This window comes from Dasypus novemcinctus, chromosome 2 (assembly GCF_030445035.2).
Source record: "Dasypus novemcinctus isolate mDasNov1 chromosome 2, mDasNov1.1.hap2, whole genome shotgun sequence".
NCBI classification, from domain to species: domain Eukaryota; kingdom Metazoa; phylum Chordata; class Mammalia; order Cingulata; family Dasypodidae; genus Dasypus; species Dasypus novemcinctus.
The window spans coordinates 79,739,416-79,756,505 of NC_080674.1; the positions used below are offsets into that span (position 1 = coordinate 79,739,416).

The 17,090-nt window shown below is 34.5% G+C and overlaps 1 protein-coding gene across 2 annotated transcripts in view; it reads left to right on the forward strand.

The window, feature by feature from the left end:
- SCAMP1 (secretory carrier membrane protein 1) overlaps nt 1-17,090 on the forward strand; it is a 128,692-nt gene that overhangs the window by 81,527 nt on the left and 30,075 nt on the right. For both annotated transcript variants that reach the window (XM_058275227.1, XM_071208680.1), the window contains 4 exons: nt 2,134-2,232; nt 3,168-3,276; nt 4,740-4,868; nt 8,462-8,621. In XM_058275227.1, the coding sequence (XP_058131210.1) occupies nt 2,134-2,232; nt 3,168-3,276; nt 4,740-4,868; nt 8,462-8,621 (497 nt within the window). The remainder of the gene's footprint in view (nt 1-2,133; nt 2,233-3,167; nt 3,277-4,739; nt 4,869-8,461; nt 8,622-17,090) is intronic.

Below are 17,090 nucleotides of genomic sequence, written 5' to 3' on the forward strand. Positions count from 1 at the left end.
TTGTCTTAACATCTATTCATCTCATATTAGTATTGCTACCCCAGTTCGCTTTTAGTTACTACTTGCATGGTATATTTTTTCCCATCCTTTCACTTTCAGCCTACTTATTTCTTTGAATTTAAGGTGTGTCCCTTGTAAACAGCATTTAGTGGGTCATGCTTTTTAATCCATTTTCCCAATCTCTGCTTTTGACTGGGGAATTTAATCCATTTACATTTAAGGTAACTACTGATAATGCACGACTTTCATTTGCCATTTTACTGTTTTGTGTTTGTAAGTCTTATACATTTTTTTGACCCTCAAGTCTTCTATTAATGCCTACTTTCATATTTATTTAGCTTTTTGTATTGTACCATTTTCAGACCCTTATGTCTTTTTAAATATATTTTTCATGTATTTTCTTTGTGGTTACCAAATCATAAAAATTTGACATCCTAAATCTCTAACAATCATATTTCCTTTGATACTACCTTCAGATCATAACCCTCATATCAAGCAGATCAGCTCAAGATAATTGGGTAGTGTAGGGTCCTCTCTGTTTTATCTGAGCCTGTGTGGAGCTAGAGTCAGCCTGCTTCTTCTCCTGGGTCTATGCTCACTAGAGCTCCCAGGAATTCTGTTTAAAGTCCACAAGAATTGAGTGAATGTCCCCTCTACTAGCTTTGGAAGAGAACTCCTCCCCCGTCTGGGTGTTCTTTCAAGAGACTTAATACTTGTAGTCCTTTGCCCAAGGTCATTTCAACTTAATTGTTTGTTTCTCACATTGTTCCAACTGGCTGCAAGGGGCTTTTCTGCCCTCAGTACAAACTCTGGGAAGGCGAGCCTGGAGACATCTTCCCTGGCTCAATCCCTGGGACTTCTACTGAATAGATAGGTACTGGCATATGTGCTCCTACTACACAGAGGCCACTCTGCTCCCTTTGGAACAGTGCCAGGTACCCACAATGGGAGCAATAAGCTGGTCCCCGCTTTGGTATGGAGGGATTGGAGGAGGGACCAGTAAGGGTGCCAGGAGCTTCTTTGTGGGTTTTTTTTTTTTTAAAGATTTATTTTTTATCTCTCCCCTTCCCTCCACCCCCACCCCCCAGTTGTCTGTTCTCTGTGTACATTTGCTGTGTGTTCTTCTGTGACCACTTCTATCCTTATCAGCGGCACTGGGAATCTGTGTTTCTTTTTGTTGCATCGTCTTGCTATGTCAGCTCTCTGTGTGTGCGGCGCCATTCTTGGGCAGGCTGTACTTTCTTTTGCGCTGGTCAGCTCTCCTTATGGGTGCACTCCTTGCGCGTGGAGCTCCCCTATGCGGGGACACCCCTGAGTGGCAGGGCACTCCTTGCGCGCCTCAGCACTGCACATGGGCCAGCTCCACATGGGTCAAGGAGGCCCGGGGTTTGAACTGCAGATCTCCCATGTGGTAGGCAGACACCCTATCCATTAGGCCAAGTCCGCTTCCCTCTTTGTGGTTTTTGAAGCTCTTTTTGATTCAGCATTTGCCCAGTTAATGCATCCCTTTACCTGTTTTCTGTAGTATTGAAGAAGCTTACTGTCTTTAAGAGTCCTTTGTCGCTTTTGCCTGAGGGACTTTGGAACAATTGCAACTTTCAGAGCCTGGGCCCAGTGATCTGAAGATTACATATCTCTGGAGGTTGGAGGACTAGGTCTTTATGTTCCAACCTGGCACCAGCAAGCTGAGCCAGGAGCTGGAGCTCCAGTCCTCACTGCTGCTGGGGAAGGATGGATGGTAGCCAGTGCAGGGAGGGTAAATTTGTGGTTTCGGAGTGGTTGATTCTGATAATTTCTGTCAGTTCAGGAATTTTAGCAGAGGGACTGATAATCAGAAGTTCCTACTCTACCATCTTCCCAGAACCCTCTTCCAAAATAATGTTTTTTAAACTTAAAGAGAAGTAGGATACTGTGGGAGAGAAGGCAAGTGATAGAGAAGAGTTTAAAGGATGTCCCTCTTCTCATCCCTCCCCAGCTCCCCACATGTAAAAATATGAACAAAAAAATAGCATTATATGCATACTGTTTTATAGCTTTTCTTCAGATTTTGCTTTCTATTGCTTTTATACTCTTAAAAAACTTAAGAGTTGGATTTTTACGTTATGTAAGTTGTTCTTTTCTTGATCTTCCTAGCCTCCACCAGGCAATGTGAAAATGCCTAATGCACCCAATACACAACCAGCAATAATGAAACCAACAGAGGAACCTCCAGCTTATACACAGATTGCAAAGGTTAGTTCATGTTGGCTCTGTAAATTTATTTAGGAAATTTCAATGTCAATAACATTTGCTTTAAAAAAACATATTCTTTGAAACTATTGCATTCCTTAATTTTTAATTAATTGTCAAGTCTGGGCCAGCCAGCTTGTCAACCTTATTGCTTAAAACTCTTTTTTAGTTCGTAACATTTTCTTTATTTTATTATTAACAATAATAGAATATATATATGTCGTTTTGGTATACAGTTTGTATAGTGAAATTTTTACTGCCTTTGGTTTCAGTTTTTAATGTATAATACCATTGCACTAACAATGATAAAATAATATTATTTGGAGAAAGCTATATTGGTTAAGCAAGGGATAGTGAGTGATAGGAGATAGAAGGTGGCAAAAGTATGAGAAAGAGATATGAATAGAATGCCTGGTTTCACATAATGACAAAAGGAGCCATAAGCCAGCATTTCTTAACCATATCCTTGTTCAAGCTCGTTATCTTATATACATTATATACATCATATAATATTTTTCTATTGGAAACTTTATATATCATTTAACCCAACTGACAGGATCCAATTCGGTTGCCCCTTTCTCTATTTGTCCAGTTTCCTCAATTGTTTCCCTTGCCTCCATTCTTCACTCTCATTTAGGCACGGATATCACCTTAATTTGATTTTCCCAATTACCTTATGACTCTTAGTTGCTTTTACTGAGAGAGTTTTTCCCTATATTAATGAACTCAACATTCCCATTAAGGGTTTTCATACTCTAAAGATTGAAGTGGGCCAAATACCCACATAATATTCTGAAACTGTAATCTTCAGTGAATTCCTATATTTTGGAAAAGCATTTGAAGTTGGTTTCTAGCATAGTAGAGGAAGGAAAAGTAGAAGATATTGTATAAATATTTTAATATTTTATATCCTGACAACTTACATTTTTTTTGTTTAGGAGCATGCCCTGGCCCAAGCCGAACTTCTTAAGCGTCAGGAAGAACTAGAAAGAAAAGCAGCAGAATTAGATCGTCGAGAACGAGAAATGCAAAACCTCAGTCAACATGGTAGTATGCAAAGTAGTCTGAAATAAAAATAACTTTTTAAAAAAACTTTATTTCAACTTGAGAAAATAAAATAACTGACAAAAGGCAACTTAACATATTATAGAAGCATTACTTCAAAAAATCCTTTCCAGGCATTTATCTTATTTAATCCTAAAAACAAACTTAGTTGTTTCTCCAGTTTAAGATAACTCTTAAACACTTTTAATTATGCCTTTAACAGCACTAAGTCATTTGGTTAAAGGGATGAAATCCTACCCTGTTTTCTTGTTCTAGGAGGGAGATCATATACAGCAAATTGCCTACCTGATACTCTGTAGCTGTCTAATCTTGGCTGACTTCTATGGTTTATGTTTGTGGTGACCCTAGAGAGCTTGGGTTATTTAGATGGTGCCTGAATAGATTATTTGCTATGAAGTCTATTCAGGCTGACTCCCAAACATCACTTCAAAGGAGTATCTCAGGGAAAGCTAGCAGTGTCTGGTAAGAAGGGAGGAGAGAGCTAGACAAGTCATTTTTAGGATGTCTAGGATAATGGTGGAATGAAAGGCTAAGACAACCATAATACACAGAACTGTTTCTTCCTTAGCTTAGAATGTGAAAATCTAGGATCTTGTGAAGGTGCATTTATCCTGTGCCATTTTCTTGCATGTGTATCAGGGACAACATCTGTAGAGGACACTCAGAGTTTAATTAGGATTAGTTTCTGAAATAGCTGTAACTAAAATTTGTCCTGTTCCCTCAGCATTGACTAATAAATTATTTTTATTATTTTTATAGTAGATGTTTTTGTAAAGGTAGTAATGAAGAGTCTGTATACTTCTTCAGGTTCTTTCTTATGACTGTTTCATGTTTTCTAATAGTTTTGTGGTTTTCTTACATGTATCTTTTGAAAATTAATTTTTTTCTAGACTTTGATACTTCCAAATTTGATACTTTGGTATTGTTCAAATCTTGTGTTTCTTCATGGACTTGACAGTGGAAAACTTGAAGATTTAGAAGCTTGTCTTCCCTTTCTGCATGGGTTAAGAAAAGAGCAGAATATATTTAAAGATTAAAGATGCTGAGGAGAAAATTTAAGTGTCTAAAGACTGGTTGGCCTTCACATGAGAGTCAGACTCTGGGACTTTGAAATAAATCTGTTTTTCAGGGCATAGTTCAGGGTATGTCCTTGTGCTTTTATCCTTTTTTCAATTTCTCATATACATAGATGTTTCATGCTAAACATTATATAATATGACACTGGAAAATTATTTTACCATCTAATATTTTCTAAAGTGATATTCTGGGAAAATTTTGAAAAATATAAAGCTTGGCTTTCGGAGCTGTAGGGTTATAAAGCTATGGTGTCACATGTCATAATACCTATTAAAGAGTAGATAGGGTTCTTCTTTATAATAAAACCAAAAATAAGAATAGCACACATTTGTCCTAATGTAAATAATTTTTTTTTTTTTTTTTTACAGGCAGAAAAAATAATTGGCCACCTCTTCCTGGCAATTTTCCTGTGGGACCCTGTTTCTATCAGGATTTTTCTGTAGACATTCCTGTAGAATTCCAAAAAACAGTAAAGATTATGTACTACTTGTGGATGTGTGAGTATAGAAAAAAGTTATATATTTGTTTATACTTCAGATATTTGTCAAAATCTACCATTTTTTAAGTCATATATTAAATGTACTGTGTAGTAAATCAGTATTTTCCTTTAGATAGACTGTAATCATAATTTTCAAAGTGAAACATACTTAGTACTTCAAAATTTTGTACTATATGTAAAAATAAAAATTTGTTCTTTATTTGACAGTATGTCTTTAGCTAAGGAAAACCTATGTATTAGAACTAACATTCTTTTGAGGAAAAAAATCACCTTCTTTCTTACATGGGCAGAGTTTTATCATGATCCTTTTGCCTTGCAAAATGTTATATATGCATTATATGCTTTGAAAAAATTACGCACACTACTTTGCAACAGGAAAATCATTTAAACATTTTGTTAAATGTAGGCACTATTTAAAAAGGGTATAAATATTGTAATATTATAAACTGTAAATCTTTTTTTTAGAGCTTGAACTCCATTACCTGATTAATATAGGGAGTTTTATTGACTAGAACTTTTAGGATATACATTTTAGGTTCTGAGTATACTAAAACTCATGGAATGTTAAAATGTCAAGCTATTAACAGTTTTGCAGACTTTTCACTTACCCTTTGATTTTTATTCCAAGCAGTAGTCTCTGTTCCATTTAATATTATTATGTCAGTAGGGGAGGTAGCTATTGTGGTTTCTCACCTCCATAATAGCTGAGTTAGTGAATAATTTGTAGGGTATATTCTTGATGGAGGAATTTTTTGTATGTTTACTTTTGACTAGGGAGCCTTTTTTCCCCCCTCTAAATAGATGAGGACATTTTGTCAAAATCTTTTAGGAGCATTGCTTACATACGTGAGGTTGTTTTGGAATATGAGAAGCAATTCCTTATAGATAGTACATTTTTAACTCTTATTTTTTGTTTCCTTTTGAAATTTTGTTGTCAATATAATAATATCTTTCGATGAATCTCCACTGTCGGTAGTATTATATGTTTTCAATATAGTTGGCTGTAGTTACTTCTACTCCTATTAAGTTGCCAGATCTGAACTGTGTTCTAAGAGGGCTCAAGATTCCAATTCAGCTGGTTCTGATATGAAGAAGCATTACCTGAAGCTAAGTAAGATATAGTACCAGCTTAGTAATGTCCCTGCATTTCATAAATTACAGGCTGTGTTAAATTTATTTTCAAGAAAGTTTTGATTTAATTTGATTTTGGGGTTGACTAATGCTGTCATACTGTAATAATAATAATAATGAATGCATTTAATTGAGAATTTACTTTGTGCTAGGCACAGTGCTAATCACTTTATATACATTTTCTTTTTAAAGCCTTACCACATTTTGAAGCAGGTACTATATTATCTGGTTTTATACCTAGGGAAACTAAAGCTTAGAGATTTTATGTAACTTGTCCAAGTTTACACAAGTAAGGTCAGAGCTAGATAGTTTAACCCTAGAGCCCATGGTTTAGATTTCCACCTAAAAGTATGAAATGAAAAAGTAATTTACATTTTAAACCTGAATGTTATAAAATTTTGCTTCCAAAGGTACCTTAACCTGAAGCAAATCAGGTTAAATCCTAAAAGTGAGCTAAGCAATTAGAAATATCACTGTGAAAGGAATCTCAGCAATCTGTTTGTACTCTTAGATTAAAAAAAAAAAAGAAAAAGAAAAACAAGGCAGTTCCTTTAAAGTTCATTTAGTGAAGAAGTTGACATACTGTTAAAAAACTGTTTATGATAGGTGTTTATATTGCATATTGTAATCAAGAAAAATATTGTAGTGGTAGTTGAAAATTTAGTTTCACTAATACCAGATTTCAGTGCTTAATAAAGCAAGTTGAAATTTTATATGAAGTTGTTCAACTTGCAAATCAAATGTATAAAATGGCTTCAAGAGTTTTAGGGTTCTAGCTATGCTTGAAATCACCAGCATAGATTTATTGCTCACTTAATTTGTGTAAATGGATAGATTGTTCAGTAGTTAGGCCTAGACACTTTACTCTTCAGCAGGGTACAAATTAATGACATTATGATTGGTGGTTATTATGAAAATATTTAGAAAACTTTTAAAATAGTTACGCAAAATAGATAGTTTTACCTATACTTGTGAGAGTTTTTGTGAACTTTAAAACACACACATACAAACATACTCGTTCTCTCTTTTTCTCTCTTCTTAAGTGGATTGGGAGAAAGGGCCTTTAAAAATTATTTCTCTAAAGACTGAACTTTGAGTTAGACTGTTCTTAACATTAAAAAAGTTTTTAGGTAGCTGGATGCCATTTAATGCTACAGAATGATAGTTTTCGCTCAATCTTTTTTGTTTTTGAGCCCTTACCCAGTATTACCTTTATTTTGATCCAGAGAACTTTGCATAAAGTTTTAGTAAGTGAGCTTTCATGAGAGTTAAACATCCTAATGAGAATAGAGCAGTTAATAAGTCACTCTTGTGTGATGGAATGGAATTTTTATAATTGCAAAATTGAAGCTGTAGAGGTTAAAACATTGGCCCAATATTATATAGCTCTAACTCAGGCATTTTACTCTTCCTCTGGTGCTCTTTCTGCTACTCTAGAATTTGTGTACTTATCTTGTGGTTAGATGAGAACAAATTTAGAGGCATCCTAGAATTTGTATTTTTCTTTGTTTTCATTACTAATACTATTTGGTTTGTAATTTACAATAGAGATTTAAAAATTTTTTTTTCATGTATGATGAGATTTTTAAAATGGATTCAGTGGGTTTTACGTTTCTTTTTATTTTACTAATAGTTTCGTATACATGTATTGTCTTTTTTAAAAACTTTTTAAAAATCATTGTGTGATGCAGTTCCTCAAGATCATGGTGTAATTAGATGTTAATCAGATTTTTAACAGCATATGAAGATTTTGCCAAGATCTGTTTATATTAATCAAAAGTAAGATCTGTTACAGCAGTGAAGATGCATCATGGTGTGCTTTTTTAAAAAACTTAAAAAAGAAAAAGTTTAATCCTCTAACAAAAAAAAATTTTTTTTTTGAGACTAAAAGATGGACCACACTATGGAGTATGAATTAATAATCATCATAGATTGACTGTAGAGTCACTGGAAATTGCTACTGTTTTCCACCAGTGAGCCTTACTAATTTTACTGATTGGAAAAAAAAGTTAAAATGAGATATCAGGGATCCTTCCTTATTGTCTCTTCTGGGAGGATTCTGCAGCCCCACTCTATAAATACATAATTCTTAATGTAGACTTTTTTTCCTCCCAACTCCTATTTTTTTTTTCCGGGTCAGGCACTGTTTTTCTTCTTGGGTCTTGGATCAACATATGTTTCCTTATCAGGGAAGAAGTGCTTAGGAAATGCTTCTCAGGTTTAACTGTGTAATTGCCCACTAGAAGAGAGCCACCAGAATTTTTGCCAAACAGTGCATGTATTAGGATTTCTTTCCCTGCGTGCTTTTGTTTTCACATCAGTAGGTAAGAAAGAGTCTCTCTTATTAATGGAAACGTGGGAATAGACATTTGTATTAGGAAGTATTTTTTCATTTACAATTTTTATTGAATGAACTCATAAATTGACATTTCTTTTCTATTTTGTTTTCTGAATCCACAGTCCATGCTGTTACACTGTTTCTAAATATCTTCGGATGCTTGGCTTGGTTTTGTGTTGATCCTACAAGAGGGGTTGATTTTGGATTGAGTATCCTGTGGTTCTTGCTTTTTACTCCTTGTTCATTTGTCTGTTGGTACAGACCACTTTACGGCGCTTTCAGGTAAAATGTGTGTATTTTAAAACATACTCTTTAAAACCTATCAAGTAAATAATTCCTACTATATCTTAAAGGGGAAACTGACAAATTTTCATTAGAACGTTTTTCTATAATTGTTTAACATACCTTCAGAAAAGTCATCTATGATATGCCTGTGTATTTACTGAAACAGCATTACTAGGATGCACATTATGTTGTGCAAATGGTACATTAGGAAACTTAGAGGGCCTTGCTCAATTGATTATTTTTCGTTTGTTTCAACCTAACTTCTGTTTAATTAACTGCAATGTTTATTACCAAAACAATCAATCAATCAATCAATGGAATTTGAAACCTTCATATGTAAGCGGATGGATTGAAAAAAAGGAAGAGGGGAAAGATTAGGGATTTGGAGAAAAAGGTTAGACAACAGAAAAGTAATTTGATTAGAAATATAATGAAGGGAAGAAGATAGTTTGGAGGATAGAAAAGGAAGAAAGAACATTTGGATATATTGGAATATGGGAGGTTGATTGTCAAGGAATAGGGAGAGGTGCCCTTGCAGATGTTGGCTCAAGAGAAATGAAGATGATGTATTTACTCATTGCATGACCTAGAAAACAGGGTTACTACTTCTCTTTTCCTCGTTATCTAAGCCAGGCTCACTAGACTTTTAATTCTTCTGTTTTTTGGAACCCGGCCTCTGCCTCCTTATTTCCATCATGTTACCAATATGTTATCTGTAATGATGCTGGTTTATAGGAGTGGGATTGTCTTCATGAGACTTAACTTTAAAAGTGATCAGACTAGAGACTTTGGATTTTAAACATTCCGTGACTTATGTAGTCAAATGACTAAAAGCCAGCTGTGCTTTTACCACTTGCAGAGTCACTTTGTTCCTTTTTATCCTTTCTTTGCCAGTTGAAATAAAAATGCTTTGTGGAGCATCTTTACTTCTTGCATTGTCAATCTCTCGGCTGTGTTCTTAGTGGTATCTCAACCCTTTAGAGTATATTACAAAAATGTTAATTATCTGAATATCACTGTTCAGAATAGAATTGAGAAGAATAATATTTTGGGGGGAAATGGTAATTAAAGGATTTTGAATCATTAATTTACTTTATCAGTGTGTAACTTTGGCATTTGCTTCACCCAGGGTGCCATTGTTTCTGGATCTGTTAGTCTCTTTCTCTGAAGTATCTAGTAAAGTATTTTAAACATTTATTGATGACAGATTTCTCCCTTAAATAATATGAAAATATCAAACCAGATATATTAGATAAGATGATGTATATTACATATAGGATTTTTAATAGATTTTGCTTATTCATTTAAGTGTTTTATTTGAGATCAGTTTTGATCAGGATTATTGCCTTTGAGAAAGGGCAGAGTCAGAGAATATGCAAAGTATTTCATATTATTGTCCAAGATGAATGATTAAGAAAAGATTTAGAAATGAAGCTCAGGCATCAGAACACAGTAAGTCAGTAGAAAAAGGGTAACTAAAAATCTTTTAGGTCTGGTTCACTTATTCCTAAAAGAAATTGCTATTGAATGCATGTAGTGTTTATTAATCAGAGACTGAAGTTAGGCTTGAAGTGCTTTTTAAAAGTTATTAATTCTTTTCTGACTAATGATACATTTGCCTCTTCTGCCATAAAATTGTTTAAAAACTGTATTAGTCAGCCAAAGGGCTGCTGATAAAAAATACCAGAAATCTGCTGGCTCTTATAAAGGGTATTTATTTGGGGTGGAAGCTTATAGTTACCAGGCCATAAAATGTAAGTTACTTCCCTCATCAAAGTCTTATTTACATGTGCTGGAGCAAGATGGCTGCCGGCATCTGCCAGGGTTCAGGGTTCCTGGGTTCCTTTCTTCCCGGGGCCTGCTTCTCTCTGAGCTCAGGGCTCCTTTCTTCCCAGGGTTTGCTTCCCTCTGGGCTTAGCATTCCTCTCTTCCTTTGCTCTCTTCCGCAGGGCTTGCTTCTCTTTCCTCTGTGTGCTTACTTCCTGGGGCCCTAGCTTAAGACTTCAGCATTAAACTCCCAACATCAAAACTCCAACATCAAAACCGCCAACCTGGCCTTTGCCGTGCCTTTTATCTGTGAGTCCACACCCACAAAGGGGTGGGCACTCAGCACCCTAGTGATGTGGCCCAATCAAAGCCCTAATAATAATTTAATCACACCCAGTTTCAGACCAGTTTACAAACATAATCCAATAACTATTTTTGAAATTCCTAACTGTGTCAAACTGTAACAAAAACCTGTTATGAATTTCCTTTCTCCAGGTTTTCCCAGAAGTGAAGAACAGGAAGCAACAAGGGGTTAAACTTAGTCATTGCAAGCATACAAATTGGAGGGGACATTAGATTGGAGAAAATGATCAGCTATTCTTTTAATGGCGCAGTGATTTTATTTTCTTCTTGTGGATGGGTGGGAATTCCAAGTTTCTAGAATAGCTGGTAGCTTTCTGGTAGAATGATAAAAGTAACTAGAAGTCATACCAGGAAGTCTTTATTTCTAGAATGGTCAGTACCTTGTTTGTTGTCCATTAGCTGATTGGAGTTGAATTTTTTAAATTGCCATCTTAGTTTATCTCCTCTTTTGTCTCCCTGCTGACTCACAGTCTAAAAGTAAAGAAATACCTCGTTAACTAGTAACCTTGTAATCAGGAATTTGTGTAATGATGTGATGACTGAGTAAGTCTTTTTATAGATTGACTCCAACCTGAAAATAAAAAGATAATTGCTTTGACTGAATTATAAAATGCCTTTAGATTGAGTTCAAATATTTGATACTAGTCTTAATACCCGTTGAACATTTTAAGTCTAATTTAAGTGATTATATTGATAATCACATATAATCATATTGATGATTACATATAATGATTCTTATATATGATAAAGTTAGGCTCTATTTAGGAATAATCATTTTTTAATTAATTATTGTGCTAGAGAAGTTTATGTTCCAGCATCATCTGAGTTTCCATTTTAGTATTTCATTTGCAAGTTCATTATTGACTTTTGATTCTCTTAGGGAGATATTAATATTAAGATGTGTAACTTATGACTGAAAGGCAATTGGAAAATATGAAATACCTTCAGGTTAGTTACTCACAGAGCACTAACAGTGTCCCAGGCTGGAGATCCAGAGAAGGTTAAAGTACTAGCCCTCTAGAAATATCCAATATAAATGATTTAAAAGGGACATTTCTGAAACTATGGGTTGTAAAATTCGTATTTAAAAATCTGATGATATTCAAATGCTCAAAAAGAATTCCAAAGTAATTCAATATTGGTAAAAGGCCTTGTGATATATCTCTAAATATAAGGTTAGTTATTTTCAAGTTAGCCTTCTCAGATTGCCTTTTTGAGGATTTAAGTTTTTAAAAAATAAATATTCTTTACTGGAACTAAGAGAAAAACAACCTGCTTTTACTGGTACCATTAGAATATCAGAAATTAGTGTTCATGAAAACACTAGTTTTCCAACTATGTGAAATACTGTTCTATGTGAATAATGCCTTCTCTTAGTTTTCAACCAAAGTGCGCCTTTTACAGATACATAAAGGGCTTTGTCCTTCATAAAGTGGCCCCATTCCATAAATCTAAAGGAGAATAATATAGAAAAATTTAAATTTATGTGCTTTCAAAAGTTTTTTTTTTTAGTATCAGAATGGATTGACTATTAAACATGAAGTTGTCATTTACTGATTTTAGATAGTAACTTGGTTCTTAATTTTGTGCTTTCACAAATCACTGAGCATTGTATAAGTACTTTAAAGATATTAGGTAATTATTAATGAGACATCATTGTTGTTGAAAGAGCATAACTACTAGAAACAGACTAAGAAAGAGTTTAGAATCCTGACTTTCCCATGTAAAAGCTGTATGGCCTTTAGAAAATTTGGTAAAATTTTTCAGAGCCCAGTTTAAGTGTCAACTGGCAGTAATATTTGTAGAGTTGATAAGAGTATTGGAGATAATCCTCTCTACATACAGAGTTTGGCATTACAGATGATCAACAAATGGTAGCTGGAATTCATTTTTTACTTTTTTTGTCTCTGTTAGGTTGCATCATTTACATTTGATCTGTAGATGAGCAGTTATTTAGTATACATTCTTTTCTTTCTTTTAGTCTACTGTCTGTTGTGTCCCAGCCTAAGCTAAGAAATTATAATTATCGTCTATGGTGTATGTAGGCCTACTGTATTGCCAGATAAAAATGAACTTTAATCTGGCAATACAGATTAAATCCTATTGTTTTGAGTCTTTTGTTTATTTATGTGTAACGTAATTACTAATGTACATGGATTTGTATCTCTCTTACTGTTTATTTATGTTTTTATATTCCTTTTACTATTGCTGTCCTTTAGATTAATAAAATATTTTTTTTCCTTTCATTAACTCATTATATGTTCTTTTTTATATTCTTGTGTTTGTTTTAGTACTGGTCTGCTTGCAATGAATGACCTCAATTTTAGTTTGACCAAAAGCATCTTCATTTTAAAATTATAGATCAATTATATTTAAAAAATGGTGTAAAGTCTTTATTGCCAGTTACTTTCTTAAAATACTTTAAAGATGGCATTCCATTGTTTCCCAGCTTTCATCATCATTTCTATTGAAGTTCGACTGTCAGCCTTAACAGTGTTTCATTAAAGGATGTGCCTTTTACTTTAGGCTGGTTTAAGTATTTTCAGTTTATGTTTTTCAGTAGTTTTTTTTTTATTCATTTTACGTGGATTTCATAGAACTTCTTTAATCTCTGTGGATTGGGATTGGTGGTTTTTGTTTGTTTTTTAAATTTTTGATAGAACTTGACCATTAGTTCTTCAAATACTGTATTTGTTCCAAACTTTCTTCTCTTCTGGGCTTCATTTAGCATAAGTTATAGCTTTCCACTCTAATCTATGTGTCTTTTATGTATTTTCTAGTCTCTTTTTTTTCCTGGGTTTCAGTTTTGACATTTTCTATTTGCCTTTTTTCAATAAAATTGTACTGAAGTATATCATTCATACATGGACATACATAAAAAAGTAAGTGAATAGTAAAAGTGATGAATTTATAAAACATTCATATACTCATACAAGGCTTCCATACATCCGCCCCTCCTTGCATAGTTGTAAAACATTTGTTACAAGCTATGAAAGAACTATGTCAAAATATTACCACTAACTATAGCTCATATCTTACATTTGGTGTATTTCAACCCACCTCTTTATTTATTTATTTATTTTTTAAAAAGATTTATTTTTATTTATTTAATTCCCCTCCCCTCCCCCCGTTGTCTGTTTTCTGTGTCTTTTTGCTGCGTCCTGTTTCTTTGTCCGCTTCTGTTGTCGTCAGCGGTACGGGAAGTGTGGGCGGCGCCATTCCTGCGCAGGCTGCACTTTTTTTCACGCTGGGCGGCTCTCCTTATGGGTGCACTCCTTGCGCGTGGAGCTCCCCTATGCGGGGGACACCCCTGCGTGGCAGGGCACTCCTTGCGAGCATCAGCACTGCGCATGGGCCAGCTCCACACGGGTCAAGGAGGCCCGGGGCTTGAACCACGGGCCTCCCATGTGGTAGACGGACGCCCTAACCACTGGGCCAAAGTCCGTTTCCCCACCTCTTTATTAACGACCTATATTAGTATTATCTGTTATTGTTCATGAGAAAATATTTTGATTTTTATCCTGTTAATCATAGTACATCTTCTGCCACTGATTTCCCTGTGTTACAGTCTCATGCTTTGTACAGTCCATTCAAGGTGTATGTTCAGTGGCTTTCATTTTCATCACAGAGTTGTGCTTCATTACCTCATTGAATTTTAGAATGTTTTCATTACTCCAAAAGGAAAAATTCCATACTCCCTTCTACCCTGTTGTTGTCCCTTAGAATTGAAATAATATCTTTTTGCCATTGCTGCAAAATATTACCGTATTACTGTTAACTATTTTCTATGTTACATTAGTTTTGATTTCCCCTGTATTACCATATTCTTAGCACTTTGTAAAAGAACATTCTTATATTTATACTATTAACCAAAATCTTCGTCCACCACTGAAATCACTATATTATACATTCCCTAGAACATTCTTATATTTATACTATTAACCAAAATCTTCATCCACCACTGAAATCACTATGTTATACATTCCCTAGATTATTCTCTAGTTTCCTTCCAATAGACATTTACTTCCATATACTATCCCTTTCAGTCATGATAACATTTATAGATCAGCAGTCTTAGTTATACTCACTATGTGTTACTCTCAGCTCTATTCGTTTCCATACTTTACAGTAAACCTTAATAATGCTATATACATTAAGCATTTGCTCCCATTCTCAATCCACATTCTATTTCTTAGTAACATATCTCTAGAGTTTACTTCTACAAGTTTACTCACTCATATTTAGTTTATATTAGTGAGACCATACTATATATGTGTGTGTGTCTTTTTTTTTTTTAAGGAGATACTGGAGATTGAACCCAGGGCTTCATACATAGGAAGCAGGTATTCAACTGCTGAGCTACAAGTACTCCCTGAGACCATACATTATTTATGGTTTTGTGTCTGGCTTATTTCATTCATTATAATATCCTCAAGGTTCATCCATGTTGTCATATGCATCCCGATTTCATTTCTTTTTATAGCTGAATAGTATTCCATTGTATACATATACCACATTTTATTTATCCATTCATTGGTTGATGGACTCTTGGGCTGGTTCCATATTTTAGGAATTGTGAATAATGCTGATGTGAACATTGGTTTGCAAACGTCTGTTCATGTCCTTGCTTTCAATTCTTCTTAATGTATTCCTAGTAATGGGATTGCTGGATCAAAGGGCAGTTCTATATTCAGCTTCTTAAACTGTCATACTGTCTTCTATAGAGGCTGCACTATTCTACATTCCCACCTACAGTGAAGGAGTGTTCTGTTTCTCTACATTCCTTCCAGCAGTTGTAGTTTTGTTTTTCAAATAATGGCCATTGTTTAAGGTGTAAAATAGTTTCTCATTTTAGTTTTGATCTGTATTTCACTAATAGCTAGTGATGTTGAACATCTTTTCATGTGCTTTTTTGCCATTTGCATGTCCTCTTTGGAGAAATGTCTGTTCAGGTCTTTTGAACATATTTTAATTTTGTTGCTTGTCTTTTTATCATTGCATTGTAGGATCTCTTTATATAATATTGAATAGCAAACCTTTGTTGGATATGTGGTTTCTAAATATTTTCTCCCGGTGAATAGACTGCCTTTTTCTTTCTTGACAGAGTCTTTTGAAGAACAAAAGTGTTATATTTTGAGGAGGTTTTTTCTTTTGTTCATGCTATCGATGTAAGGTTTAAGAAATTGCTGCCTACAACAAGATGTTGAAGATGTTTTCTTACATTTTCTTCTAGGAGTTTTTATAGTGGTTGTTTTTATATTTTGGTCCTTGATCCATTTCGAGTTAATTTTTGTATAGGGTGTGAGATGGGGCTCCTTTTTCTTTCTTTTGGATATGGATATTCAGTGTTCCCCACACTGTTGAATAGACTGTTTCGGCCCAGCTAGGTGGGCTTGATTGCCTTGTTGAAAATCACTTGACTGTAGATATGAGGGTCTGTTTCTGAGTTCTTGATTTAGTTCTGTTGGTCAATCTATTGACCTATCTTCAATTTCATTAGTCCTGGCTTCCGTTTTGTCTGATCTGTTAAATTTGTACTGAATTTTTAATTTATTTCTTTGTTTACAATGTGCACTTGAGCCTTTTTAAATAATACAATTCTCTGGTGAAATTCTACTTTATTAATGGTTTGTGAATTACACTCTAGTGTATACCCTCTGGGTCTGTTTGTATTGCTATCTCTTGGCATGCTTACTAGGTCTTAATTGGATATGGACATTGTGAATAAAAAATTGTATAGGCTTCAGGTGATATTCATTAGCTTCAGAGAGTTCAGTATTTCCCCTGCTTATCAAATAGGTGAAGGCCAGGACTTGGGATGCATCAAGGCTGAGTTATAGTTCTGTTTAGTCTCTGTCTATCTCTAGTTCACCCCTACTCCTAGAGAGCGGGTAATCCTCCAAAATTTTCAACTGAGAACCTAATGCATTCACAAGAGCACCTCCCCTGGCAGGTGCTGGATTCATAAATTATAGTCTTACGATCCCTGGCAATGGGGGGAAGGTAGGAGGCAGAAGAGAAGGCAACATCCTTTCAGTGGGGCTGTGAAGTAAAAACTATTTTCATAATAATATTAAAATATTATTTGCCTTTTTCACTCTTATTCTATTACAAGTGTATAGTGGAGTTTTATCCAGAGACTTTGTGACTTGTTATCCTGAGTTGTGAATTTGAAAGAGATTGAATACAGAAGTAGATACGGAAATGCAGCTGTCTTACACCAAGGAAGACTTTAAAGTAATTTTCCAAAATATAAAATAATGTTCCTCTTCTCACTATTTTTTTTGTATTAGAAAACAGTTATTTTTTCATAAAAAAATAGTATTTTTGCTAACT